The 12,858-nt window shown below is 37.0% G+C and overlaps 1 protein-coding gene across 2 annotated transcripts in view; it reads right to left on the bottom strand.

Moving 5' to 3' along the window:
• NTNG1 (netrin G1) overlaps positions 1-12,858 on the bottom strand; it is a gene marked incomplete at both ends in the record, with an annotated part of 146,851 nt that overhangs the window by 39,824 nt on the left and 94,169 nt on the right. For both annotated transcript variants that reach the window (XM_080348839.1, XM_080348840.1), the window contains one exon: positions 6,790-6,816. In XM_080348839.1, coding sequence (XP_080204965.1) covers positions 6,790-6,816 — 27 coding nt within the window. The remainder of the gene's footprint in view (positions 1-6,789; positions 6,817-12,858) is intronic.

The raw sequence follows: 12,858 nt of genomic DNA, 5'->3' as shown, positions 1-12,858 counted from the left end.
GACACTGTATTCTGTAATTAAAGCAATTATTTGCCAGAATAGTTAATGAATTTTGGTATAGGTATTCTAGAATATATAGAGATTTACTGTAATATATTCTATGCCTGTCATTCTGGGCAAACAAGGCTACAAAAGGTGAAAAAGAGTTTCCAGAAGTACATTTTTGTGTTATTATTTAAAAGTGAAGCTACTGTAGGCAACTTTAAGAGTAGAGGTATGTGAGCTATATGAGTGAGCAGAAGATCAGATATGGTATTTTAAATTTGCATTGGAAATTTCTGCATTTTTCATTACTATTGTTCCAAAGCTGATTATATCCAGAAGGTAACTCTTGGGAAAAAAAATAAATCTTACTTTCAGGAAGTAAGGAGAAACTGATTGCATGGTATTTTTTAGGTATATGACACTTTCCTTTCTTTTTTTTTTGGATATACATTATCGGAATTGCCCATGATATAAAATAAAGTCTGTCTTAAATATTCACTGGAAATGCAGTCTGCACCATGGGCTACATTATGTTTTCAGATTGGGGAAACAGTGGAAATGAACAGGTAGTTTCAGCCTGATTCCAACCAGACAGCTGAACAGAAAAAACACCTTTCACGATGTCAGCAGAAATTAATCAGCACTTTGCCGATTTCTCACTGCAACAAAGTCCTGAGCTGACAGTAAAATGAAAATGCATTCTCAGTGAGAGGGGTGTCCTTCCTTGGGGATGAAGAGCACAGCTGATGGCCTGTATGAAGACTACATTTTTGCCTGGGCATCTGCAGTCTATGGCAGACTTAGTGCATTTTCATCTCCTGAACTGTTTCTGCTGACCTGGTCCACAAAAAAGGTATTTGCTGAAAATTACTAATACTAAATCCATAAGTCTAAAATAATGCTTATTCTGATGGCAGACAGGGAACACTTATGTTGACAACTATCGTTCCTTAATTTATAATAACAATAAGGAACCCTAGTGAGGGACTCTGATTAAGATGTTTTTTAACTTTCATTTGACTTCTATTTAAAGCACAAAAAAGCATTAAAAATGTTAATGTAAGCTTAATGATTTTAGTAGAAGTCCATGTTTCTAGTCATAGAAAACAGGCCTTGCACTCCCTGTTTTAAACCATGAATTGAGAGCAAATATCTGCTCTAAAATACAGATGTCTGCTGAGCACAACAGAATTATACTTATGAAGGTGGGTTTAATTATTAATATTAGAGAAAAAAAATAGGATTAATTAAAAAGAACACTCACTGAAATCAATGGCAGATTTAGTAACTGCTGGCATAACTGAGTATTTATATCAGATCATATTCCATCACCTATTGCAAAAATTACACTATCATTATTACAGAATTTCTATCTCATTAGATATGGTTGAATTTATGATAACCTACCTCACATAAAATTTGCCTTTCAACATTTTTATAACACTGCAAAATCTAACCCATCAAAAGGGAAGAAATAGTGAAAAAGTTTTTTAAAAAATCACCCCTTTATTAAGTTTTAAAAATATATTTGGCCAATATTAGGCAATTTTTTTGGAGCAATGTAGGAAGTTTCATACCTGTTCCTTTGAAGAAAGGAGAATTCTGCATATATGTGAAGATGTGGTTGTTTTATGGCAGCTCCTCAGCCATAACAGCTTTTCTAACTGTTGGAAAAATTTAAATGTAATTAGTCCTTTATGTGTCCACTTGTCTTAGAGTAAAATAAAGTGATCTTTTTATAGGCTTAAAAAAATATCCAATGATCCAGCTCTGGAAACTTTTAGATATCACCAAAAAAATCCACTGATTTTAACACATGTGTTGGCTAATTCTCAAACTAATGAGATCTGAGGGAATATTCTTAAATTGTAAGTATTTCCACTAAAATGATTGCAAAAGTGCGCAATGAATTCAGTTATTTTTGGAAGGAAATATTTATTTACTTTCTCATGACCAAAAAAGTAAATTATTTCATTTATAGTTTGTGGAGGTTGTTCCTTTTTATTTTGACTGATTCTGTGTTTTCCTACAAAGATGCTGAAATTGGCTGGTCAACTAGGATTATTGTACAGTAATTCACAACTGATGAAGAACAGTAAATCAAGATCTATTTTAAAAATCAGCATGCTGATTTGGAAACTTCATTCTTCCCTTACACTCTGTGAAATAAACTGATTACATGTCTAAGGGACAGAAGAAGAGGAGAGGGTAAAGTATAGAAGTGCATTTTTTCCCTGCAATTTCTTTCCAAGCTTTATAGATAATTATATTTTACAATATCTATGCAGATCACATCCACTCTCTATAAACTTCTCTGAGTAACTGTAGCTAAACTTACATATTGCAAATGCAATGTGTACATATTGAAATGTTGATATCTTCTTTTCCATAGTGTCCTATCACTTGATTGTTTATTTATGGTTAAAACAAAGATAACTGTGCACTAAGCAATTTCCCACATATTACAGCAAATAAAAAAGTACTGAAAAGACAGTTTGACTGATACATTGTTTCTAACTAATCAAAAATGCTGAAGGTAAACTGGGATGATCAATACCAAACTGTATGTGGCCATGCCTACTAGACTGGTGAGAATAGCTCTTCTTATCTGTTAAAATTGGTGGATCTGGCAAAACAAAATCAAAAGCTCCCTCAAATCCCACCCACCAACCCATCAGAGCTCCCCAGAGTAGTGTCGGTGGTTCCCAACCCTGCACTTGAAATCTCTCTGCACAGAGACAGTTTGTGCTCAGTGTTGGGGTCAGCGTAGGTGCTCTACTTACTGCTCTTCAAGGGCAAAATCCTACTTATACAGAAGAAAACTGGCTTTTTAAATGATTCCTAACAGGAAAATAAACTATTCATGATGTCTTTTATTGGAATGTTAAATTTCTTTCAGATCCAGTGTTTAAATGAGGGCATTATACCACGTAGGGTATCAGTATTTTCTTTCAACCTAGTAATGTTTTAATATAATGGAAAATCCAATTGTTAAAGTGAAAAATTCTGAGTGCTTCAAAGTATTACAGGAGGGAAAAAAAATACTGGCTTGATATTGTAATCAATTACTTAGATAAGTCCATTGCCTTTGACTAGGAGCCTGATTAGCAGTATTATTTATTAAGAAGTCAGATTTGGATAAAATTGAATTGAAATGAGAATATTTTGCTAGTATGTCCAGAATAATATAGTTTGAAGACAATATTTAAATGTTCTAAGGAGATAAACATCTTAATGGTCTCTCAACAGTACAGCTCTCTCTGTAAAACTTGACCTCAAATAATAATAGAAAGTAATGTACAACCTAGTTATGCATGTTTATATCCTACTGATGTATGTGGGTGTTGTGTATACTCTAGTTCAGAGCTTGGCATTATCATGGCATTGATCCCATAACTAAATTTAATGAGAAAACTTGGTTACTGCAAGGGAGCAAAATCAGGTCCAAAATACTTTGTATTGCTATAAAACAAACAAACAAAAAATAATCCACTAGTATTTACTCTCACAACCTTTAAAGGTATATATTTACCACATTAACATTTCATAATAAATATGTAAAACAAATAAAGCTGCACACGCATGCTGACACTATTTTAGTTCTAGAAAAATACCTACTAGATCTTTCAAGGTTAAGAAAACAATAATAGTGGTCATTCAGATTTTTTTTCACTTCTGTGTCTTGCATTTGTTGTAATAAAAAAAAAAAAAAAAGTTCTCTTAATTTAAAATTGGCTATAAAGAAGAACAAAAACATAGGACCAAAGCAGAAAATACCATCTGATTATTGTGATTGTATCTTGCACTTCAGTGCACGGTCTGTCTCTAAACTCTGGCTCATCTGCCACCAGCCGGCTTTAAGGTGATAATCACCCACACAGAGCTATTTGCACATCACGTCTATCCTATCCTGTATCTAATTATACCCTTTATAACAAACTGCTTAGCATAATTAGTGGAGATATGCTTTACAGGAATAAAGACAGAAGCTATAGTTTAGAAGATTCAGCTTTTCAAAGGCATACATGTACAGATTAGTAACCTTGGTATATGGTTACAATAATGAACATTTTGATGCTTTAGTCTATGTAAAATTGGTTCAATCATTACTTTAGCAAGTACAATAATGTAGTTTTCGGAATATTTACATACTATATATAAGCATTGTTTAAAATTATGAAGTGGTTTTGGGACTCATTAATTGCGAACACTTTCACCAGTATTTTTCCAGACATGGCTGAAAAATGCTGAAAAGGCCAGCGCTGGAATCAAGAATGCTGGAAATGATCAAAGAACCTATTATTCAACTGATAGACAACAGCAGGTACAAATGACCTTAATGGGAAAGCTCTGATTTTTTTTTTTTTTTTTTTTTTTTTTTTTTGTCTTTTTCTCCTAGATGATCAGAAAGGATGTTTACTTAATGACCACTGTCTTCAAACTTTAGTGATGAGCTGCTTTAGCACAAGATCCTTTGAGGTAAAAAAGGAATAGAGAATGATATGTGCACACAGGTAAATATATTTAATTTCTTGTTTCTTGCTTTCAGTGCAGTCTTAAATTGTTAAATGAACATCACTTGCAGTGGCATCTTCTTTGTGTGCTGGCAGTTTAGTCTTGATAACCCCCTGCCCCAGTGCCATCCTCCTCCTATACTAGGAAAAGCTTGAAGCACACAGAAGCCAATAACCCCCCGTTAGTGTTTGCTGCCAGGCAAAATAAAACCCAAACTGTATCTCCTGAGAGTAACTTGGAGACTTCCTGTCCCCAGATGGGGAAAAACTCTGCTGATATGAACGCAAACATCATATTAGCATAGACAAAAGAAGAAAACATGCAGAATCCATTAAAGCAGCCACAACTAGTCAATCTTGTTTGGTTTTATGTGTTAATTGTACTTCTGTTAAATTCTCTTAGAGACTAGGATAAATTTAAGGGTTCTATCCTTGTTTAACAATAATTCTGCTGTTTCTATTTTATAGGAAAGGTCTTCAGAACATTGTGCAAGTAGAACTATTTTCTCCCTGAGGTATTTAAGAAAAAAAATACATGACAAAAAACCAGCAGAGTATCAGTATTTACTTGTGCTCATGAAGAGATGTTCATGTTTCACCCTTTCCAAGTAGGCAAAGAAATTTGTTGAATTTTACCTCATATTATTCCAAGACATTTACAGCAGAGTAAAGATAAAGCATAGACTTGCAGAAACTCTTGTATTTCCTATGGAATGTTAAACAGAATTTTCTCCATTTGTAACAGATAAACTGTACTAATCACCCCAGTGTAAAATACAAGGAGGTCAACAATGCATCCTTTCAGGTCACCATTGTTTAAAAGGTATTTGAGTTTCCCTATTAAGTTTTCAAAGGCCAACATCTGCTGATGCTCAGAAATGGTAGATGTGATGACAAAGGCTGTATGGAGTGTGAAGTGATAAAACAACCATAGAGTCCATGCAACACAGTACTAAGATACTACAGCACAACCAAACTCCAAAGAGCTATTTTCCCATTCATCCCATTTCTGCTATTAATGGCAGGAATACTCCTGAGGACAGTGATATAAACTTCTCTTTAATTTAGTTCATTTTTTGGCTTATAAAATATGTGTATAAACACAAGGCTTTGAAAATAGCGCATCACTATGCATTTGCAGTCATGCAATACGAAGGGAGATAGTACAGTGGGAAAACTACATTATTAAGATTGAAGGCTTTCATTCACACGTTATTGATGCTGTTTCACTATTTCAAGCTGCAAAACAGATGCTGCAGCATTCAGCTGTCAAATCTCCTCTCATTTGCAAGGAGGCTACTTTTGATGGCATTTAGCTTGCTGTCTAGAGCTTAACAAATCAGCACCATTCATGAGCTTAAGTAAACTGAGCTAATTTATAAATTGACAGACCTGGCCCTGCATCATAAAAAGCTAGGCGGTTTTATCCAAATTATTAGAAACTTTTCAGTTGGACAACAGGTATGGCAAATTGCATTTTACTACTGTGATAGTCCTGCATCACACAAGTCATGTCTAAAGCCTCTGCAAAGCTGTGGGGAATATTCTTTCAGTCAACTACAGCAGAATCCCATTTCTGTCTCCCTCCTTTATTTGTAATCAGCTAACATATTGTGGCTATGTGCACTTCTCAGCTATGGAACTCGGCTGGACTCAGAGCTGAGCTACTGTGCACTTAGTCCCTTTAAGTGTTCGATGTAATCATCACTTTCACTGATATAGTAGTTCTTTACATAACAGAGTTATAGTTTTGTTGTAGTTTAAGTGTAATATTTTGGTGCTTTAATTGCATATAGGAAAGCAAGATTTTTGAAGGAACACAATTCTGTTTATTTTGTGGAGCAAAGCCCAGTTCAAATGCTGCTGGAGTTAATGCAAAGATTCCAACAGATACATTGCATTTGCTAAGCTACTTCATAAAAATGATAACTCTTCCATTTATAAACTCTTCCATTTGCTCTTCAAATTTACACACACATGAAAATTAACACTTTTTTTTTGGGAAAAGATGCTCAACAAATAGTGTCTTAATTCTCTGTATAACACTCAGTTTTATAGCGCTCAGTTTTCCTCTGTGATCAGAACTGATCAGAAAATCTGCAGTTGAAGGCAGATGTGTTGTCAGGAGTGACATTCTCTCTGACCATACAACAGAGGAAGGCCAATACACAGCCCCTGCACTACAGAGCATGTTTTCAGAGGAACATCAACGACAACAGAAAGGGATGGTGGGAAATTAGATCCAGGAAGCTGAATGACAATGCAAAACAATACTGGTTTCATTACTTACTACCAATACTGGAAATACTGGGTATACCTGTAGAGAAAGAAAACAAAAAAGTATAGTTAGCTGTTTGCTGTGGTTCACCGAGCTGTTACATCTAAGATTCTGAAAAATGTTCATCCTAATTTTCAGAATATTACATCAATACATAATTAAACCAAAGCAACTAGCAATATGTACCCAGTCCTTTATAAATGCAGAGTCTTTAGATTTTTCAGTACAAGGCTGCAGGGACCACTAAAATGTATTGACAGATGGGGATTTCTGGGACCTACACCAACTCTCTGAACTTCATGAATTTCTTCAGAACAATTTTATATTTCAACTAATCAGCCATTAGGTTTAATGCTCTAGATAAAAATATCAGTCATGCATATATTATGCAGATCTAGGAGAATAATATAACCAAGGGATAGATGCATTCCTAACTGCTTTGGCCAGCTGCTTAAATCAGTTCTGTCGCATTAACTGTGTATAGCTATTTTTTTCCTCTTTTACCTGTTGGTTATCTAAATTAAGCTATAGAAAAAAAAGGTAACTGAGCGAAATGATCTAATGCATTAGGTTGGTCTTATTGACTAAGCTTCTCATTGATTTTTTTTTTTTTTTTTTCCTCCTCTGGCTTTCATTTCAATTCCTAAGTTGAATTAATGCAAGAAAACCATTCCAGAGGCAGGTGAGCTTCACCAGAAGAGGTGGAGCTGCTGAAGAAGAAAACTCCTCTGCAGGTTTAGAAATGTGGGATCTCGTGTTGCATGATGCAGTCCCAACATGTAGCTTTTTGTCGAGTCTGTCATGAAAGGTGTTTAGCACAAAAATATGGACACAAAATCTTTCCTGAAATGCCATTTTATTTAAATTAAATGGCATTACTAATGGCACTATTGCTAGTTGCTCGGGTTAAAGTCACAAATTACATATTGATATTTATATCCTGGATATTTTCATCCTCTTAGTTAAATACAGTTTGCCTTTTGTTAGTTTTATTGATCTTTGATGGCATGCATTTTACTGCAGAAATCTGTCTGTGTCTCCATTAAACATCTGCTGTACTTCTTTCAACATCTATCTTGAAGTTCCTTCTTACTGTGAGATGCTATGGACCTCATTCTGCAATTAAGCAAACTGGAGTGAAGTTTATCTTGGAGATAAATGATATTCACTGTAAGCAAGGTAGTAGAGCCAAGCTGGGAACACTTCTGAGTGGCATCCTAAGACAATGCTGAAGTAATTGTATTTGCAAAATGGCAACCATAACCAGGTCTTTTGTGTTTCAACACAACAGTCCTGGGGCATATATTAGACTTGCAGCTCTCTGGTTTCAAATGCTATGGAACTGGTGGTCTGGCACAATGCTGGACACTGCATTGCAGACAGCACCTGCTGCTAACCGAGCCCCACACTCAGATGCTGTTTACAAACTTAATTATTTCTACATCTGCTGAGATTAACATGTATTGTCCAAAATTGTAGAATTATGAGGTATTAAAAGCTAAATAAAAATATCTAAATGTAAAAAAAAGTCTTTTTTCCAGTTAGGATAAAGTAAGAGAACTTCTGTTCTTTTGTCTTAATTGTTAAAAAGGCAATCAAATTTTCAAATAATTTTCCCTGATGTTTCAATAGCAGCTTGTTTACATTTTTGCAAGTCATTGTAGCTGTTTTAAATTAGCAGGAGTCATTTTGCTTCATACACTGACGAAAACTGCACAAATATTAGATAAAATACAGATCCTGTGTTCTCGCACTCACACTTTCACTGTGAAAATGGTATTTGTATTTCCTCTGGGTATACTCCCCCGCCTCAAACCTCTTTCTCTCCCACACTCACTCACAAATATCCTTTCCTTTCCCTCCTGAACAGATTGTAGCAAAGGGAGAGGTTTTCCTGCAAGCCTGCTCTCCTCATTTTACTGCATTTCAAAATTTTCAATGAATTCAGTGATAAATGCTTCCTGGGCAGAGAATAATGAAAACGAGATGCCTGCTAGCCTGAAGGGCTCTGTGTTAACCTTGCAAAGTTGTCTTCAGGTTCTGTTTGAAAAGCTCTTTAGCTATTTCTGTTCAGAGTTTCTGGGTTGGTGTGATCTTCTGCAAGCAGCTTGATTTTTGAAATACCAGGTATCCCTGTGTGTGGTGAGTGGCCTTGATAGTGCACTACTTTATGTTCTTTCTGCTAACAAGAGTGAGAATGGCACTTCTAAGTTTGTATGGCAAAGAACTGGGTATGTAGGGCCACAAAGCAGGATACATTAACACTCTATAAAAACTGCACATATGAAGAAAAATTATTCTTAGGAAGAGTGTTCCTGTGATATCTGGAGTTACATACTGAGGCTGTCTCTCGAATTCACCTGAGCTGTATTTGGTGCAAGACTCAGGTAAGGAGGCACAGGAGGTGGGATTCTGCCTTTCCCCCTCTGTCATTGTGGCGGCAGGTGGGGGCCCCACCACACAGCTCCTCCCGTGGCACCACCACTGGGACACCAACGGGCTGCGGGACTCATCCCACCCTGCTGGCCCTTTGGGTGGGAACAGGTATGTTATGTGACATGGGTCCTTTCCAGTCAGCCTTCCATTGAAATCTGCAGCAGTGAAATGATGTGAACAGGATGTAGAGAGAGATGAAGAATCCCATTACTTCCCTTGATGCACAGCTCTGTTCAGCTAGACATAAAGGGTAAATAAAACCAAGTGATTGCATTTATGTATATTCAGTTATTAAACCGAAGTAATGCTCTAAGTTTTCTTCCAGTTGAAATCACTGGGATGGTTACTAATGGTAACAGTTTTATAGTGAGGAAACAGCAAGTAAAGCGTGCAAAGAAAATTCAGTGGTGGCTACTGCCCCTGAAACAGCAAACATTGCAGAAGAGTCTCTAATACTATTTATTATTTTTTACTTGACTGGAGGATGGTGGTTTGGTATATTACATGTTCACTTAAGTTCATCTAAATATACATGCATTACTTGAGAGTAAAATATCTGATGTTTTCCTTTCATATGGTCTTCTGCATCTGCTCTGTAATTTTCTCCTTTCCCTTTTTTCCAGAAATGGGTTGTTTTAGCTGTTAGCTACCATGGAGCTGACTATTGAGAATGGAAAAAAAAGCAAATCAGATGCTAGCAAAGAAAGCAAGTTTTTTATTTCTTCTATAGTTTGTGTTGGTGTGAAACCTACAACACAAAGGAACAGCGTCAGCCTTTCAGTGAGAAGGGCCACACTGCTGCTTCCAGTCTTGGGGTGGGTCACAGCCTGCAGTCCCTTATTATCTCCATTGTCAATGCCTGACTGCCCTTCCCACCAGCAGCGCAATTAATGCAGTCAGGCTGCACTTCTTCCTGAGTAGGGAGCATGTGTGGGATGAAGGAATTATTCTTTGAAGTCTGTCTTGGCTACCATCTTTCTCATAGGCTTCTCTACCTCTTCACCACAGGCTGAACATACGGCTGCTGTATGAGAGGGAACCAGGGACAGGCTCCTGCTGCTACCAAAACACTACACCCAGCTCACAGCTTGCTCACATTTGGGGAAAAGTGTCAGCAAGAGCTTAGTGAAATATCCAGATAAGGTGAATACAGCCCAGAGACTGAGAATTAAGACTGCCTCCTGTGAAGACATGGCAGGATACGATAGTGAATAATGCAGTGCAAGTTTAGATTAATTTTAATTGCAGATCAAAGCTGTGTGAGAGCTTTTCTGACAAAGGAGATGTCACTCTACACCTCACATTTTAAATCTTAAACAGGAACAAAATATAGAGCTGTATTTTGTAGCAAAGAGTCAAAGCAGGTTATTAATGCCACATCTGATCTTTTGCTAGAATTATCTGTGCTGCAGCATGACAGCACTCCCTGCAGTGGGTCTTTTTCCCTTTGCAGCTCCTCCACTGACGCATGATTGCAACATCAGATCCTCAGCATCAGTTTCAGAAGTTCTCTAGTAATTTAAAGCCCTGAGAAGCTGGAGGAACCTAGGATTTTTGATCCCTCAAAGGGATTGATTGTTATGATCACAGGAGTAAACTTTTTGTGTATTTTCAAACCTGTATTCAGTCAAAGGATCATAGACAGTGAAAACCACAATTCTTAGAAAATTTTGCATGTGTTTCATTGTAAGAGTCCTAGAATTCCTGTTACTGGTAATTTTGCAGTTGCTTGCTCTATAAAGATTGAAAAATTCTCAATACCCAGAAAAATAACTGCTTAGATCAAGTTTGTTATCCTCCTCCCCTGCTTTCTCAAGCAATATCACCACAAATAAATAGGACAGAGAAAATATTCAGTTACTGGTTTATTGGGTAACTCCTTTTAAAATCTGGACCTTTCATCATGATGTTTTAGTGATTTTTTTCAAGTAATCATAATTAATTGATAGAATATTGGATATTAGCAACTTTGAAAGTCCAAAACTCAGATAATTTCTACAACTTTGAGTATCTTCTAACAGACACTTTCCTTCACATACTGCTGCTTAAGGACTAGAAACATCTTTCATTGCTCCTCTTTACTGTATATGGCAAAAACAGAGTTGTTTGAAACCAGTGACAGGGATGGAAGGAATTAATTTCCCGGCAACAGATGCCACCATAACCAGCACAAACAACGAACTCAGCAGTGTCATGCAAGAGGATAGAGTGCTGGAGCATAATTTTTCAAGCTTCATAAAAAAAAAAATACAGCACATGTTATTTATAGTGCATTGGTTTTTAGGTATGTACCTGCAGTGTCTTGCTGCCCATTGCGCTGGATACCTAGCTGGAGGCAAGTTAGTTTATCATTTGCAGGTTTTCCTGACACTTCTGTCTTCCTGAGTGCTCTTTATTCACTACACTTTGCCCCTACTGCCAAGTTTCCCAGTCTGACACAGCTCTTGTGTGACATCTTCCTGTGGCTTTATGTCTTCTGTGAGCTTCATGGACCAAAATTAATATGTAATATAAAATAGGAACAATAAGAGCTTTGTTTTTTGTAACGTATGGCATCCATATCTTACTGGTTTTTTATGGAAGATGTTAGCAAAATCATCAAGGAACAACATTTTCTCTTTAAGCTGGAGTGCCCCATTCCTTCAAATCATGCAGGATCACCTCCTCTACTTCAGTCATCAAAGTAGGCACTGAAAAACTCCTTCCAGTTGTTCGAGAGAATGGGACCCATAGAAAATGGAACACTATCTACTTTGTGAGTCTGCTTTGACAGGACAGCAGGATGTGTGGTCTCTTCAGTTGCAGGCATACATGCTATTTAGATTCCTGAGCAGAAAGTCTGCCATCACACAGTCTCTTGGCCAACTTTGTTTACCCTGGTCCTTCAAGATGGCTTTGTGTCAGCAAACATTCATGGGGAAAACTACAAACACAGATGAGGGCAATCAGTGCAATACTTCAAGTGCCACATTTCTTGCCAGAAACTCTTTCAGTGGCAGCTGTGCTGCAGTGATGCCTCGTAAGTCTTTTCCCATTCAGGCAGGATTAAGGGTGTGCTGCTGAGACAGAAACTGTACTATCACAGAGGGGGACTCACTGCAGGAGCAATTTGGTAGACTGATTGAGAGTCTCTGCCTAACTGTTGACCAAAAAGAACCACCAGTGTTCCCTGTGCCTCGCTCAATCCTTTGTTTCATGTTGAACTATGAAATTAGGAAAGTCATGTAACAGCTGGGAGGCGGTTTTGGCTGAGTGTCAAGCACTTCTGGTACACGCTATTGGTTGTGGAGGGACTGACAAAAAGTGAGCAGGCTTTGATGGGTTGCAGTCCAGCACAGGCTTAGACAGCTCTGTCTGATGGAGCAAGGAACATAAGTGCCAAAAATGGTCTAAACAACAGGAGGAAGAATAGGGCTAGTGCTGTCAGACACACACGACTGCTGAGGAGAAAAGCTATCTTGTAATACCAAGTGTAGAGAAATGCAATAAGTTCACTTAGAGTGTCAAAACATATTGCAGAACAAACTATCCATAGAATGTGGCAGCATGAGGGAATAAATGCAATCACAAAATAGTCAATAAGATAGAGTGAAAATATAAAATAAATGCTATGTGGGAGACAAATGTGGAAATATTGTTAGTGCC

This window comes from Nesoenas mayeri, assembly GCF_963082525.1.
Source record: "Nesoenas mayeri genome assembly, chromosome: 8".
Lineage (NCBI taxonomy): Eukaryota > Metazoa > Chordata > Aves > Columbiformes > Columbidae > Nesoenas > Nesoenas mayeri.
The sequence above is the reverse complement of the archived record's forward strand: the minus strand, read 5'-3'. Positions and strand labels throughout refer to the sequence as shown.